We start from the raw sequence: 18,575 nt of genomic DNA on the forward strand, positions 1-18,575 counted from the left end.
AATTACCTCTATTTAAAAAAACAAACAGACATGTATAATTAAGAGAACTAGGAAAAAGAAGGTTACACAGGCCAGTTATCTTTCTCAAAGGAAATGGGTCTAAAGGACCCTAGTCCTACTCTACAGGAGATTCTTATCACCTAGCACAGTCTGTGCTCTCTGTGTGCAGGGCATTGTGAGTGTGCTAGTTGCAACGTCTGCTCATTACTCCTTAACAAAACAGGGACACAGATAAATTCACAAAAACATTAAACATGTTATGAGAGAAAAAAAAAACGGTGGATCAATGACCATTCTCTATATCTATTTCGTCATTGGAATGAGTGAAGAAGGAGATTCCTCAGCAGACAAGAGGACAAAAACAAAGTCCCTTTGGCTAGAACTTGTTCAAGAAACAGTCTAGCAGCCTAAAGAGATGCAATGACTCAGGAGCCTGAGCTCTAAACACAGCCTGGGGTGGGCTACGTTTGCTCTCCTGTCTTAGTTGCAATAGAGTAAACCAACATTTTTTCTTTCTAAGACTAAGTAAAATTATGGATTTCATGAAAGATTTTTATTTTGTTTTTGTTAGATTATTTTTAACATGACAACCACATGGGAGAAAAACGTTAACAAACTGAAATTAAGCAGTTACTTTCCCTTTACTATTCAGACAGTTGTTCAAAATTAAGCAAACTTGAAGACACTGATTTCAATGTAGGGACATCCCATAATAGACACTAAACATGTCACTATGTACTTTTCAAAAACAGATACTAAGGTACAAATTAACACATCTGTTGAGCAGGCCCAGAAGTATACTCATAAATATCATTGTAAAAGATCAAAACTGAGAAAACTTACTTTTCAAACTTCAAAAATAAGACATCCTTTATGGCTGGTTGGGCAAAAATCTGTCATTTACAATGTACAAACACATGCATTAAATTCCAAAGAGCAGAACCAAAAGGCAGAGCTACTTCCTGATTCCGTAAGGCCCTCAAGAGAAGGGAACTGAATCTAATGACAATGTACGTGGCCAAACTGTTCAAATATGTAACAACTATGGAGGACATTACTGTTCCCATGAACTGTTTTGATAAAAACTACCACCAGACTGGCTTCAGCTAATCAAAAACTGACTAAAGCAACTACAGCAATCAGACAGCTATGAAAGGTGAAATGAAAACAATAATGCGGATGAGATGACAGCATTCCAGCTGTCCGGACCCTGTCACTGACACAGAGATGAAGGGAAACATCCCTCAAAGGGCAGGCTGTGAGTCAGGATAAGAACAAACTCACTGCTTCACTGCACTATGATAACCAAATGTTCTATAAGGAAACTAAAATTGTTTTTAAAACATTGCTAATAAGGAAAAAATGTCTTCACTGATGAATTTTACCAAATATTAATGCTGGGTATTTTTCCCCTTATAGTTTAGTATGCTTCTTTGTTTGGCCTACATGTGTATCTGTGCACCACTTAAATTTCAGGAGACCAGAAAAGGTCATTGGATCACCTGGAACTGGAGTTACAGATGGTTGTGAGCTGCCATATCAAACTCTGAAAGAACAACCAGTTCTCTTATCTGCTGAGCTATCTCTCCAGTCCCAAGTTATGCCACTTTCATATAAACTTCCAAAAAATGAAGAGGAGCATTCAAAACTTACTATATGTGAGCAACTTTACTAGACAAAACAACATATTTTATTGACTATTTGCTATAAATAAATGAATGAATCTAATTTTCAACATTCTACAAGAATGTGCCTTTTTCCATTATCTCACTTTGGTAAACAATTCCAGTTTTATTATCCTCATTATCTGTGTTTTATGTTTTTTTCTCATTTCACTCATGAAATAACCAACCTCTGTTTAGACCTGTCTTGACAGGTCTCATAAATTCCCTAGAAAAAAACTTTGGGGACTTGAGGAGACAGTTCAGTGGCTGATATACTTACTAAGAGGGATGGAGAGCCAAGTTCAAACCCCTATGCTGTGGGACAGAGGCTTATCTGAATTTGCATCAAGCTCATGAAAATATAAAATTGTATTTTACTAGTCTCTTCACTGTACTACCTTCTCTTTTCAAAACCTTACTCTTTTGTTGCAGTTAATCTTAACTTATATTATTTCTATCTTCCTTTTATTGGTTCCAAGGTATCTCTTCAACTTTAACTTATAGGTCAGTATTTTGGTCTTTGTGTTTATTATATAGCATTTTCCAACTAATTTAATTTGGTAAAACATCTTTTCATTTGTATGCACATGTGTTGGTTAGGAGGAGAACATACTATTGGAAGCCAGAGGTCAATGTTCAGTATCTCTATTACTCTTCCCATCATTTTCTGAAAGTTCCTCAATGACCCTAAAGCTCACTAGCTGGCTAGATCGGCTGGCCAATGACGTCCTGGGATCCCCATTACTCGATCTCTCCAACACTGAGATTACAGGATTATGCCATCGTGTGCAGCTTTTTATGTGGGTGCCCAGAATCTGAACTCAGATCCTCGTGACTGTATAGCACTTTAGTCACTAGGTCCATCTCCCTAGTTCCTTGGTAGACGTTTCTAAGAATTGTGTTTGTTTCTTTTTTGTATCAGCCTTAACATAATCATGTTCACAAATACAGAACATACTCCCTCCATGCTTTTTCATCTGAGATCACTTCTCTGTCCAACCTAGCCATTTCAATTACTTTAAAAACAAAGCAGAAAAAAGTTGTTATGGTTTCTAATATCCTGAACCATCCATCTGTTCTTTTTATATTTTAAGTTTAACAGCATACTCTATAACTTGTTACATGATGCAAGCAACTTTGCCTTTCCAGTTTAAATAATAAATATTTAATTTGTTACCAGTACAAATACTAATATGATAGGAAGGTCCATGGGCCAAGAACTAAAAAGGCATAAGTTAAATGGTAATTATAATATCTAAGTCTCAGCTTGCTTTTCTGTAAGTAAATTTTTGACTTATATTATTTAAGATAGCCTCTCCACTTGTGGGGAAACTAAGGTCAGGATGTAAAATAAATAAATGAATGGATGGATGAATGGATAAATAGATAAATGAATGAATAAATGAATAAATAAATAAAATCATTAAATAAAAGATATCTCCCACCTAAAGGTTGATAACAACTCCCTCCTATAATTTTAAAAAAACAAGCAAACAACAACAAAAGCCCAAACAGAACACATCCTCCACAACCAAAGACTTAACAAAACAGAGGTTAATATTAGCAGTCTAGAAACACACTCAGAACCCATAAACAATCAAATACTGGAAAAGATTCTGCCCAAGAGCTTTCCCAAAGAGAAGATGTACCTGAAGGGTACAGCTGTGTCTAAACCCTGAAGATGTAGAGCCCTCCAGGATGCTCCTTGAACAGAGTGAGCCAAAGGTGAGCTCGTCCTCTAACAAGACACCAACAGACCTTGGTGTCAGCTAGGAGACCCTCATACACTGACCATGACATTATTAAAATGGTTCCTCTAGATACCTGACAGACGCAAACAAAATGATTACTGAGAAAGACAGACTCCAAACCTAAAGTGCTTTATTAAAAGCACCTCAGAAATAGTCATTCAGATTATATAAATCAAGTGCAGATTATATTTTTCTAAATAACGAAACTTATTTAAAAAAACTTTTTTGGCTTTTATATATTTCTAGACAATTGAAAAAAACAAGACTACACAAGTGTGAGAATATTATCATAGCTCAATTCAACTGTTTACAGTCTGGCAAAATCCTCAAAATACATTTTAAGCATCTTAAAAACATCTCTTACCAACTCAACATTACAAATGAACAACTATAAGTTATATCATTATGCTTTAAAAACTAGACAATAGTGCTTTTATTTTGTACTGCGGTATTTTAACAAAGAAGAGATCACATTGATATAACAGTATGTGACATTCTGAAATAAACTAAACAGAAATCCCTCCATTTTGCTGTAAGTATACACTAACTCCATGTTTTATCTTCTTTATAATACCAAATGAATTCATTTCCTAAGATCTAAGTTTCCTTTATCAAGAAATAGAAAAGTGATTTAAAGTACTATTCTAAAACTTTTACTACTAGTTTGATAATTTTGAATTTGTATTACCAAAATGGATCAAAAATAGTCCTTTCCATAATCATGTAGCTATAGATATCAGTATCTTCCTTTCTCCCCTCATACCTATTGTATCTGGGAGGTCTAGTAGTTCATTGTGCTGCAAGTCAAGGTTGGTTATCTGTGTGCAGTTTCCAATCTCCTTTGGAAGGTGTTCAAGTTGATTGTGAGCTACATCCAGGGTAATGAGGTTACATAATTCACCTGTAAATTGATCAACATAATAATAAGCATTAAGGAATATATCAGGTAATACTGAAAGCAAGGGAGTACATTTATCATTCCTAAGTTCAACCTGTCTGTACTTCAAAACGGTAAATTATCTGCTGAAGACAGTCCTGTAGTGAAAGAAAATTTCAGCTCAACCAGACTCTCAAACAATTACTTCAGAAACTGACAGCTAATGAAATGGAAAGGATGCTTATAAACCAAGGCTTCATCCCTCTGTGCTGTGTGTTCTTGGTGCTCTCTTTTGGTCCTAGGGACTGAACCCCAGGCCTCACACATACTAAGCATGTACTCTGTCACTGAGCTACACACTAACCACCTTACCCTCTAATCCTGCCATATATTCCTTTGAAGTGGAACGTTTAAGAGCACAAATGCTAATATATTCGAAGACTTTTCAAAAACTGACTAGTTTAAATAACCAAATTCAGCACATGATATTAGAGATACCTTCTTACCTAAATATATGTATGCTTTCAAAATGCATTTTCTGGTGCTATATAAATGACTAAACTGATATTTTAAATAAAAATTCCTTCACAATTTAATAGAAAATGAGGTACATTTCCCCTACCCATTCTGGGTTAGAAAGAAGTACACTAACAATTCAAATTTCTTAGTATTAACTGCACGTTAAGACCCTTTTGATGTGGGATTCTCCCCTATATGTTGTGAATACCATTGGAGAATAAAGAAACTGTCTTAGTTAGGCCTGTGATAGGATAGAGTAGAGCTAGGAAAAACTAAACTGAATGCTGGGAGAGAGAGGGCAGAGTCAGTGAGAAACCATAGAGCCACCACCAGAGACAGACATGTTGGAACCTTGCCAGTAGGCCACGAACCTCGTGGTAAAATATAAAATTTAATAGAAATAGGTTAATTTAATATGTAAGAGCTTGCTAGGAATATGCTATAGTGTTTGGCCTAGCAGGGATTTAATTAGTACAGTTTCTATGTGGTTATTTCGGGAATCTGGGTGGCTGGGAAACCAACAAGTGGCCTCATACAACACCTTTTTCTATTTATAATAGATTTGTTGATATGAACATGATGTATTTGTTTGTTTGAGAGAGAGTTTCTCTGTGTAGCTCTGGCTCTCCTGGGACTCACTCTATAGAACAGGCTGATCTAGAACTCAAAAATTCACCTGCCTCTACCTCCTGAGTCCTGAGATTAAAGGTATGAGGTTTGAAGATATTGAAAAAAGTAAAAACTATAAAACTCTGAAAAAAGAGTGGGAGAAAACATTTGCAAGTCATGGATTTGATAAGGAATACAGAAATATTTAGAATACATAAAGATCTCCTCAGTCCCAAAGAAGCCCATTTAAAACTTGACTCAGGCTGAGCAGCGTCACACCCTGTAATCTGGCAGTAGGAGACTAAGAAAGTTTGCAAGCTAAAAGACAGCCTTCTGCCTGTACTACACAGAAACATGATTCAAAACATAAACTGTGAGGAGTTGTGCAGGTTTCCGAGGGGTAAATGCACAAAGGCTAGTACACAGGCAAAGGCAGTCGACATGTCTAACCCTCAGATGAGTGAAAGCAATACATTTTATCACTGTATCCATTAGGATGGCTATTACTGGAAAACAAAGTGTGGAGAGCAAGTACAAAAATTATAACTTTAAGTTCGGCTGATTGGAATAGAAATTGTCAGTCTGTGGCAATCAGTAGATTAGCTCCTTAAAAAACTATGAATATAAAAAAATACAGTTATCACAACAAAAAATTTCACCTCTGGGAATTCTGAAATTATCTTTAAAAAAAAACAATACTGAAAGCAGGGACTAATTAAAAATTATAACCACTGTTACCTGTAGAACAGTGCTCATGGAAGCATCATTCTTCATAGCCAAAAAGTAAGTATAACCTCAAATGTCCAGAAGTCAATGAATAAACAAAATGTTGTATATATAAATAATATTTTGATTCTTTACAAAAGAATGGAATTCTGATCTTCTGATCCATGTTAAAACTGGATAACCTTGAAAAATATGCTAGGTGAAATAAACCAGACACAAAAGAGCAATAAATTACATGATCCTATTTATATGAGGTACTACTATGTATAGACAGAAAGTATAGTAGTTACTGGGTTCTGAAGAAGATAGGGTGGAGCACTTTAATGGGCATACAATGTTGTTCTCAGAATATGAAAAGGTTCTGTAGTTGAATAATGATAGTTGGACAATATGAACATACTTACTATCACTAAACAGCTAAATAAATTCTATGTAACATCTACTTTCTAACCATAAATATATATATATATATATATATATATATATATATATATATATGGTCAACCTAAAAAGCCCATGCTAAGATTTATTTTTACATTGGATAAGAGAAAGAATCTCAGAGCAGTCTTCACCTTGGGGGTTGGATAATAAAAATATGTGTATACATAAATAAATAAGAATACACATAATAAAATTAAAGACAGAATAGAGACCAGTCAACATATGTAAATGTTGGCTGTTTAGGAAAAAACAATATTGGTAACACATGCAAGACTTGAAATAATAAAAAAAAGAGAGAGAGAGAAAAAGAGAAGACACATACTACAAATATCAGCAGTGAAACAAGCGAGTACATTCTACATTCTTCTTTTTCATTTTCAGGTTTTGAGACAAGTCTTGTTCAGTAGCCCAGGCTGGCACTGAACTTGTGATCCTATGACTTCAGTCTTCAAAGTGGTAGAATTATAAGAATTACCTCCATATTCAGCCCATTTCTTAAGAGTTTTTTTTCTTTTTTAATTGGTACTGTTGTTACTGTTTTTGATAGAGGGACAAGTTCTCACTATGTACCAGTAGCTAGCCCAGAGCTCACTTTGTAGATCAGGCTAGTCTCAACTTATGACAGTCCTCCTGACCTTGCCTCCCACATGCTGGGATTACAGTCTGGCCTTCCATCTTTAAAATAATAATAAATACTTTAAGCAACTTTATAATTGTGAATCATAAATTCAAAAACTTTGGCTATACAAACAATTCCTTTAAAAAATCATACACAAACACCAAAACTCAACAAATAGGAACTCCTAATGATACTCTAACCATTCCATAAATTTTATATACAGCTGTAAAGTTTTTCCCTCCAAAAACTGTGGCACAAACGGTTTCTCTGGAGACTCATACCAAGTGCTTAGACAAGAATTAACTAACACTCATGTAGTCTCTCACAAAATGTTGTAAAGAGGGAAATATTTCTAAACTCATTTTATTAGGCTACCATTACCCTGATATCAAAAACAGTCAAAGGCGGTACAAAAAGAAAACCCACAGACCAATGGCTAATTCCCTCTTTATATAATATGACAAGTACTTTATATATTGTAGAGACGTAGAGACTTAACATAAGAATTTATCAATTCCAAATATACAATACTGGTTCTATGCTTGAAAAATTAACCAACTGTAATTCAATGCATCAATAGTCCTAAGGAAGAAAAATTATCGGATGACTGATATAAATATTTGATAAAATTAAAAGTGTTTTAATGTTAAAAATCCTAATAAAGAATAGAGAAATTTATAATGAATTTTTAACTCTGATTTTCATTCTGATACGTTAAAAACTTGAAGTCAACACTTCTGTCCTCACAATACTAATGAAAAGGCTGTGGATTGACAACTTCTGTTATGGTCATCAGAGACTTGACGACAAAGTGCAAATTCCTGAGCTAAAAACTACAGAGAAATGTGAATTCAGAAGAGCTGGAGTTTAGGAAAACAGTCCAAAGGTAACTGCGCTCCGAATTGTGGGATGCAGGAGAGATAACTGAGAGACTGCAGGAAAGGAGCCCCTCTCTCAAGTTTTCACAAAGGCTCTCAGGCAAAGGCGGCAGGAAAATTATTTATTTCACCTAGGCATTTAAAGGAACATAAAATCTAAGACAATCTCCACACACAAACAATCTATTGGACTAAATCTGCACTAATATCTGTACTGCTTGTTTTGGTATACTGGGCAGACTTCAGAGAATCATTTTAATAAAGACCATGTGATTATCTCAGTGTTTCCTTTATATGTGAGGACTATATTATAGGATGCCAATGGTTATTGTGACAGTAGGATCTCTCTCTCTCAACATATTCTGTCATTTGTTGCAGTAATGAAATTCTCATTCTGTCAACACATACTAGCTCTAATACATGAAAGAAATAAGAATGAGTAATAGCAGTACTACAGGCAGAAGTACAACTTAGCTATATGATTCTATACCTCTCTGTTTATTAACACTTTGGTAAAATAGACAGTCAATATTAGTTCATTTGACTTTATTAGATATTAGAAAACTGAGGTTTCTTTGTACAAGAGAATGTATATAATCAAAAATATTACTCCTGAATGTACAGAATTATTATGCATGAACTTTTTTTATAATAACTGAAAGATTCTGAGCAGCCCCTGCTTTATGGAAATATAATAATTCAACTATGATAAATGAACTTTACTTTTCTAACATGGTAGGAAGAATTAGGATCCCAGCCTCTGAAATGTAGTTCCTGTGCATCCTAGTTAACCAGTTTCCTTTGTAGCCATTTATGTGTATCTTAATGTTCCTGCAGCACCAAATAAATCTGTCATATAGCATACTTTAAGTAACTTCTGTATAGTATACATATATGAAATAGTTTTTATTGAACAGCTTATCTTCTACTTTAAATTTATGCAAATATTATGTCAATGTTTTTAGAGGAAGAGTAAAAAAAGTCTTGAAAGAGAAAGAAAAACATCAATCTAAATACCAAAGAAAAAATAAGAATTACATTAGATTTTTCTTCAGAAACCATGCAAAGCTAAGAGTGGAGTGAAATAAAATAAACACAGGCAAGGCAGGGGGATCGCTAGCCTAGAAGATCTATTAAGAGTAGAACTGCCCTTCAAAAGTAAGGAAGAAACAAAGGTTTATGGGACTAACAAAAACTGAGGGTGCCTGTACCTGCTAGAACAGATGTACAAAAAATAAATTCAGAAAAAGGATAGTAACACATTCAGAAACTTAACATAAAGAAAATAACACAGCTAAAATCTTAATTTTCTTACTCATAATTGATTTAATAGTAACAGTTTAGCTAGTCAATGCATTAACAGCAGTAAAATCATGAGAAATGGAAACGTTTTAAGGCAGGACACAAAAGTATTTGTAACAAGGCATCTAACAGCACAGTGCTCACTGGAAGCAGACTAATATTAATCTACATGTACTAAAATTCAACAGCAAGCAAGCAATACCTCTTCAATAAGGAAAAGCATAGAGAGAGAGTCTGGTCCAGTGATGCACCTGCAATCCCAGCACTTTAAATGTGGCCAAGATCACTTTAAGCACACACGGGTAGACAAAATGGAAAGTGTTGAAGGAAGAAACCTAAGGCTAACATAACATTAATCAAGAGAAAACGGAATCAGCTGGAGTAATTTCAGACAAAGCATACTTCAAAACAAAGAAAATTATCAAAGCTATAGAAAAATATGACACAATACTAAATGAATAAGTTTATTCGCAATAATCACAATATCTACTCTAACATCTGGTTAGTGGTCATCAATCTAAAGCATCATTTTCTCCCTTCTCAGCTACTACCAGTCTTCCCAGATCCCCTGAACAAACAGCACAGATATAAGCAGCAACTACTAGCAGCTGAAAAACCCTCCGATTCTCCCCACTCCTTCCCTCCTGATCCTTCCCCCTGGGGGCAATAGCAATATACACTTACATTCTTTTCCATGTCTTTTACAGTGCTTAGTGCAAAGCATTGTTTGAAAGAAAAATTAATGTTGGATCCTAATACTCTTTACATCAGAATAAAACTTTTTGGTATTTCATCCTCCACTCCTCTTTTAACACAAGGTCTCTTTATGTAGTTCACATAGGCCTCAAATTCTCCACCCCTGCCTGCCTCAGTCTCCTAAACAATGGGATTATAGGCCTGAACCAGCACTCTTAGCTTATCATCATCTTTTCTAGCGGTAAATGCCTAAAGCTATTTCAACTCTAATTAAACTTCCACTGATATAAAGAAAGGTGTACAACTAACCCAAAAGGGATCAGCAACTAAATACAACAAGTCAGATGAGATCAAGGAATATGGCTAACTTTGGAGGCACTCCTCACACTCAGTCAGCACTATGACATTTTAGACTTTCTTTGCTGTAGAAGGCTCTCCTGTACATAAAAACAGCGCCCCTGCCCTTTCCCAACAGCCATCTCCCCAGTGAGTCCTAACAATGGGATGACACACAGGATGAGCAGACTGGCTTTCACGTACACCCAAAGTTTCCTTGTTTGTTTCTTTACCGTTACAGTTCATTCTGTCACTGAGCAGCACCCACTCTGGATGAACAGTTTACCCATGCACTTAATATAAAGGTGTTACTAAGACATTCATGTATAAGTTTTTATGTGAACATAAATTTTAACCCATTTTTATATATCTAGAAGCAGGCATGGCTAAATATATTATTGTGGTGACATCATTTAACTTTGTAAGACAAGGACAACTGGGGGCTGGAGTGATGGCTCAGAGGTTAAGAGCATTGCCTGCTCTTTCAAAGGTCCTGAGTTCAATTCCCAGCAACCACATGGTGGCTCATAACCATCTGTAATAAGGTCTGGTGCCCTCTTCTGGCCTGCAGGCATACACACTGATAGAATATTGTATACATAACAAATAAATAAATAATTTAAAAAAAAAAAAGACAAGGACAACTGTCTTCTAAAGTGGCTGAACCATTTTACATTCCTATTAGTAATGGATACGAATCCTCATTTGAATTAGAGATTATGAGTGGTTTTGATTTTAGACATTCTGATATGTGTAGAGATTATATCTTAAAAGAGAATCTCATAGGCTAATAATAAGGTCATTTTATGGAGGTCAGGGAAACACCTAGTGGTGTGACAGTGTTTCTTCTCAAAATGTTAAATATCTATTGTGGCAATTTATGATCTACACACAAAAGAAAAACTGTTAAAAGCATAACATTGTAAACAAACAAAAAGTGCACAGCAGAAGATACACATAAACACAAAAGGATTAAATGTTGATATTTTCATACTACCTGTCAAGCAGGAATGCAAATACACATGCTCTAACTTTATACAACATAGAAAAATAATGCCACACAAAAAAGCATAGATATATTATGACTTACAATCCTATACAATCAAGTAAAATTAATGTATTTTTGTACAAGTCCAAGGTAATGACAGTGGCAGGCATCAATGGTTGGTACTGGTGTTCTCTTTAACTGACATGCTCATTACATGGTTCGCACACACTAGCATTGTATGTTAATGGAAGGTGCAACCTTCTGTAAATATTCTTCAGTAAAAGATAAATAAAAGCATGGCATCGATTCTTTGAACACTTACTCTAAATCATGACCGGAAAACTACAAGAGGGTCTGGTTTTTAAAAGTTGCACAAATGAATACCCTACAACATACTTTAGTGAGAAAGTATTTTATTCTACAGAACTTCTCTAAAGTATAAAATAATTGTGTTTCAGGCTCCTCAAAAAAAATCTCCTTTCGCACATACTTATTTTTTGAAATGGACAGAGGTCTAAAGGGTTTATATGCTGCAAAATTTGGGACTGTTCTTTGTGATTTTTCTCCTTCATGCTACTAAAGTTACTCTCAATCTTGTCCTCTGTCTTCTTAGAACTTAAGGCATGGGAGGACCAAAAAAATCAGATACCTATTAAATATAAAACTAAGGACTATGAACCATTTTGGCCAGATAATGAAATATAAATTAAGGATTGTAAACTGACAGTTAATCAGAAAATTGTTCCAAAAGTCTATTTTCTCAGAGAGGAAACCTAAGGGTCTACGGTAAGACACTCCAACTAGACAGAAACCAACACAGTACTATAAGAGATACTGGGAGAAGTATAAGAGTATCAGGAACCAAAAGACTTAACCCCTAAAAGCAGAAAACATTAGCAAGAAGATTTCTTATACTACAGCCATTATGGTTTATTTACTTCTAATAATCACTGCAATACTTAATTTACTTAATATTTACTTAATTCATATACCAATTAAGTACTTATCCCTGCCTTTGAGTGGACTGAACCAAGCAAGATGCAAGATATATTTAAAATGATGAGATGTGACATCAGTGATTACATTTCAAAAGACTGTGACCACTGTGCTATACTCTACTGATTTCTCAAAGCTCGAGTCACTTGATGAAGCAAAGTCCCCTTCTCAGTTGATCCTGACAATGACACCTTGAACCTAAGTGTTTAGCATTTCCCAAGTGGGCCTTCAGATATACCTATTCAATGCTCCAATGCCTTGGCTAACCTGACTGAGAAACCTTTTGAAAAACAATCGTGAATTAGAAGTCAAGATAGTGATGAACCAAAAAAAAAAAAAAAAAACCAACACCCTGAAATAACAAATTGTTGTTTTAAGATCTATGCTTTGATACTCAAGAAGTAATGAATAAAGGAATTACATGAAATTCATTTTTATTATGGCATTATTCATAAATCTGCCTGTGGAACGTAATCTCATCAAAGCCAGAGTCTAAGAAGACAGAGGACAAGATTGAGAGTTATTAACTTTAGTAGCATGAAGGAGAAAAATCACAAAGAACAGTCCCAAAATTTGCAGCATATAAACCCCTCAGACCTCTGTCCAATTCAAAAAATAAGTATGTGTGAAAGGAGATTTTTTGTGGAGCCTGAAAAGGAAACAAAAGTTGAATGCAAAAACAGCAGATCGAACTTCTTACAGCTGCCAACTACGGTACCATTTTAGAACTTCAGCCCTGCCAAGCCAGAAGGATTAGAAGACAGAGTATCAAAGGGCTGTATACCAGAGGAGTTAAAAAAAAAAAAAAAAATCACAGCTCCAGACTAAGGATGCTTACTAGGCTTTTAAGAACATAACCAGGCAAAACCCCTCGGAGCTAAATCAAAATCTCTGTCAGGTTAAAACTCCTTCAACGAAAGTTAACTGTGGGGCAAAACAAACTTTTAACACTTATAAATGGTGATAAGAGAAGTCATCCAAATCACCATACATAACCTATTCAAAGTATGAAGCTCAATGGTTATAATAAACTAGAAAATGAACCCAGTATATAGGAAAATGGTTCCTAGACAACAGACAAGAACCAAACATGACCATGTTCTCTAAGACCAAGGAAAAGTTATAAGACTTCTGGTTGTCAAGTTACTACCCAGGAGTAAGTTACAAGTTACAAAACAAGCAGGGAAGACCTACAGAGTCAAGACACCTGAAGTGCCTACAAGTTGTTATAAGGCAGAATGTGAGAGATAATAGCACAAAAGTAATATTCACATAACATGAAAGGAAGTCCCACCTAGAATTTGCCTAATCACCATATAGAAAGCAACTGAGGAATGGTGAAAAGCAACCCAACATTTCCAATCAGAGTGGCACATGGCTGGGAATAGTCTGAAAGCCTACCATTTAGAAATTCCCTCATATAAAACAGTCTATCTGTAAGAGTCCTGAGAAAAGTATCTTGAGGATTACTTAGACCTAAACAAGAGGCAGTTAGCACCACTATAACAAAAGCTTAAAAGGAAAATGTAGTGATATTCCACTTGTATTTTAATAAATAAAGCTTGCTGAAGATAAGAATAAAACAGCCCACTGGTCAGACTTAAAGACCAGGCAGTGGTGACACACACCTTTAATTCCAACAGCCATACTAGTTTGCCACAAAAACTGGGCAGTAGTAGTGTATGCCTTTTTTTGTTTGTGTTTGTTTTTGTTTTTCAAAACAGGGTTTTGCTGTAGTTTTAGAGCCTGTTCTGGAACTAGCTCTTGTAAACCAGGCTGGCCTTGAACTCAGAGAGATCCGCACATCTCTGCCTCCCCAGTGCTGGAATTAAAGGTGTGTGCCACCACCACCCGGCAGTAGTGTACACCTTTAATCCCAGCCCTAGAGACAGAACATAAAATGGGAGGAGACAGCTCTCAGGCAGTCTCATTCTGAGGATTCAGGAGGCAGTATCACCATTTTGGACTAAGAGGTAAGAGCCAGTAGCTTTCACTATTTTACCTTCAGGTTGAGCCCCAATATCTGTCTCTGAGTTTCTATTAGACATGGTACAGAAAAACACAAAAGAACTGAAATGATTCCAAAGCAACTGAACTGTATGTCAAAATACATCTTGTATTAGTTAAAGGAATACAACAAAATCTAGACCCAACAATGCTATAACAATGCTCTGGCATCCAATTAAAATGCAATCAAGCATCCAGATATAGAAAGTATGATCTCTGATGAAGAAAGAAACAAAAGCAAGAGATAACAGAGCCATACAACAAGAACACTGAACAAACTACTAAAAATGAGCTCCACACAAAGAAGATACGGAACAAAAATAACACCCAAATGTAATGTGCAGACATAAAAAAGAAAAAAAGGTTTAAAATAAAAATTGAATCAAATGGGATCAACCAACCAGTAGACTTAGAGAGACAGCAATCTGACCCTCCCTCCCCAAGGTTTACTGACTTACTTCATAGGCTCCTCCAAGCACCCTGTGACTGGGTAAAATGCTCTCAGGGTATGACTGTAATCTCTCTTTCACACTTCAGAAACTGACAACCTTAGTATTTCTCTAGCTCAAATACTGTTTCTATTTCTCTTAATGTCTCTTCTATCCTCCAGGTATTTACTGTTTTAGTGAAAGACCTGACAATCTGGGAGCAGTTCACTTCCTAGTCTCTATGATTCCTTACTGATCTCCAATTAATATGAGCTACTTAGTAGTACCTATAGCCCCTTTATTAAAACGAATGACTTAATAACACCTATGGCCTCTCTTTATCGATTTCCTTTTTCCTGTAAAGTTATTTACTGGCATTTGTTAAACATATATATATACATATATATATATATATATATGATTTTAATTAATAATGCCTGGATCCGTAAAAGCAATTCTATTGCTCCTGGCAAAACTGAAGAAATTTAAAATATTTTTAAGGATTAAGCCTTACTATTTAAGGAAATACTGAAAATTAATACCAGAATGTTAAAGGATACTAAAAAAAATTATAAATGTATTAGCATATTAAACTGAGATATAAAATAGCAAAATAATTTTTTAAAAAGTAAATACTGGGCTTCAGCAAATTCAACTTAAGCTGTATATATTGAAGGCCCAAGATTTAGAATCTAAAAAATTCAAAGAAAAATTACACATCAGAAACAGGTAAAGTATACTAAGTTCATTCAATTTGTTTAAAAAAGTCACTGATCCTGTTTATTTTGTATTATGTATAACAAGTTATATATTATTTGTTCAATATATAAATAAACAAATTATTACATATTGGCTACATACCACTTGACTTGGCTAAACTATACCAAAGAGCTATAAATTGAGTTTGTTTTCAATAAATGTTATGTGAAACAGGTAAAAAAAAAATATTACTGACTTTATTTTCTTCCCACATATCCTTGTGAAGGTTGTTTTGTTTTGCTTCAGGTGATGGAGGCCACAAGACAACGTTGTGCAACCTTTCTCGTCAGGTGCCAGACCCGAGGCCTGTGAGAAGGGTTTCTCGGGGACCTGAGGCTCACTTGTCAGGTTAGGCTGCTGCTCACTGGACTTAAGCATCTGCATATCTTTGCCTCCTCAGCATTGAAACCATAAGCCAGGGCCATCATGTTCTCTTTATGTGAGTACAAGGGCATCTCCCCGCCCTTGAGAGTTGCTTATAAATCAAGAATTGATCATGGTCTTCAAAAGGCATACTCTTTAACAATTAAATTATCCCACTAGCAAAATAGTCCTTTTGACAATCAACATATGAAATTGTATACTATATAAATATGTAACAATTACTATAATACAGAAAAATACTTTCATAAACATTCTAACCTACCTGTTTTAATAAAAAATACTTTTGAAATTGTAATTTAATAAATTACTTAAAAAAAATTCTAAACCAAACATGCTCAGAAGAGAAAAGAAATCATAAGACAAAGATGGTGTTTATCTCTAGTTTCAAAGCATTTCACAGCCTTCCTAGAAAGATAAAACTGTGAAACTTCACTGTCCAGAGCATCCTGAACTAACCGCTAACTCTGACTTTCACTTTCACCTACCTCCGGTTAGAGACTGTTCAAAACCATGTCTTTAACTGGTAGCTCAAAGGAACCAATGAGAAAAGTTAAGGGAGTAGTTATTTCCTATTTCTCTCTAGAGACAGAAGTTCTTGACTGTTTTTTGTACAATAAAGAGCCCATTTCAAAATTAAAAATGAGAAGAGTAGCAGGTACAAAAGAAACTCAAAACAAAAGGCTAACTGTGGTGCCTATTAGCACACCAAGTGAATGCTCACCTTTGCTGCAGTGTCTCAGCTCCCACTCCACTCTTCTCACCTCACCCTACATTAAACAGCTCCAGTTCATATGCTTCCCCTCCCCTAGCTTTTCATTCCTATAGAACATTCTGCTTTGGCTTGGTTTGAGACAGGGTCCACTATGTGGCCCAGGGTGGCCTCAACCTCCAATGGGCAATGCCTCCTAACTGCTGAGCTTACAGACGTGCAGCACAATGCCCAGAAAAATGTATTTCTTCAGTTCCAGGTATTTGATAGCAATGCTATGGAAGCAAATCTGAAGAAAGAAAACCTGTGAATTAATTGAACTTCGGGGACCATGTATAACACAAACACCAAACAATGAGAATACAAATGAAGAATGCTTTATATTTCTAGAGAAAAATCAGCATTTCATTTTCCAACAGCCTTAACATCTGTGGACAAATCGACTGAAGCTAATACTAAAGTCACTCAGCAACCACTTTCCTATAGAAGACATGGGATGAAGCATTTTCACCCACTGACTCTTTTGAGCTATTTTAATAACTCAGGAGTGAGTCACACCATGTATGCACATTACTTTAAAATATGTATACTGGATTTTCTAAATATATTTAAAGAAAAAATAAATTTTCTTTATTATAGTATTTTAGTTTCATGGATATAGCCTTTGAATGCTGACTGCTCAGATCCTCATGTCTTCACCAACCTGTCCATCCTCCCCTTTCCTTCAAATCTCTCTCATGCAGCCTTGTCTATTTGCTTTTTTCTCTTTTCTTTTCTTTTTTTTTTTTTTTTTTTTTTTTTTTTTTGTGACCCACAAAGATTAACCAGGACCATCTGTGTGACCACAGGTTTGGAGCTGTCCACTGGAGCCTGGTGGACATAGCAGAGAATACACAACTAAAGACAATGATTCCTTCTTTCCCAGGATCTACAGGAGCCTGGTGAACTGGTGAACCTCACCTGCTTCCTTGACTAATGACAGTACTGGCCTTGTCTGGGCCCAGTAGGAAAACTGTAGTGGATGTGAGTTACGACAGCTGTATCCAATATAGGGAATGGTTTTTATAGCCCTTCCCCTATCTTCTGGTTCTTAGAGACTTCCTGTCCCCAAATCTGTCATGTTCACTAAGTTTTAAGACAGGTAATAATAAGAGTGATCTGTTTAGCGTTGGGTACTGGGTACACGTGAGTGCTTTATTTTCTACATCCTGGGCAATCAAGAGACTCTGTAGGCTCCTATGGTGTTATCAACAGGAATGGCCCCCAAAAGCCCACAGACTTAAATGCTTGGTCACCAGGGAGTGGCACTATTTGAAAGAATCAGGAGGTGCGGCTTTGTTGGAGGAAATGTGTCATTGGGGCTAGGCTTTGAGGTTTCAGAAACCCATGCGAAGCCCAGAGTCTCTCTCTTCCTACTGCCTTAGGATCCAGAAGTAGAACTTTGAGCTACCATGTCTGCCTGCATGGCGTCATTATTCCTGCCATAGGGTAAAGAACTAATCCTCTGAAACTTTAAGCAAGCCCCAATTAAAGAGATCCTGTGGTCATAGTGTCTGTCTCTGCACAGCAAGAGAACACTAAGACAGTGCCAATGCTTCACTGTAAGAAGACGCTTCACTGACTAGGGCTGGAAGTTGGTTAAAAAAACTTAATTTTTAAGTGTGTAGAGTCAAATAGAACATGTCTGAATTTTAACCAAGATTTTTAAAGTTAAACAGGGAACATTGTATCCCTAAAAGTCAGGAAGTTTCCTGTATCATCTACTATAAGGTAATTCTTCAGTCAACAAAATATTGAACTCATCTTTGGTTCTTCATAAGCAAACAGGCTGCCTATAGCAAAATGAAAAACTTCTCTTGAGTTTCCCAAAACCATTTATTATAATA

General features: G+C 35.7%; 1 protein-coding gene across 3 annotated transcripts in view; it reads right to left on the bottom strand.

Annotated features, from left to right (window-relative positions):
* Shoc2 (SHOC2 leucine rich repeat scaffold protein) overlaps positions 1–18,575 on the bottom strand; it is a 79,939-nt gene that overhangs the window by 21,450 nt on the left and 39,914 nt on the right. For 2 of the 3 annotated variants that reach the window (XM_057779478.1, XM_057779477.1), the window contains exon 3: positions 4,179–4,316. The exons of the other annotated variant lie outside the window; for it this stretch is intronic. In XM_057779478.1, the coding sequence (XP_057635461.1) occupies positions 4,179–4,316 (138 nt within the window). The remainder of the gene's footprint in view (positions 1–4,178; positions 4,317–18,575) is intronic. 3 annotated transcript variants of the gene reach the window in all.

The sequence above is a fragment of the Chionomys nivalis genome, chromosome 8, assembly GCF_950005125.1.
Source record: "Chionomys nivalis chromosome 8, mChiNiv1.1, whole genome shotgun sequence".
Lineage (NCBI taxonomy): Eukaryota > Metazoa > Chordata > Mammalia > Rodentia > Cricetidae > Chionomys > Chionomys nivalis.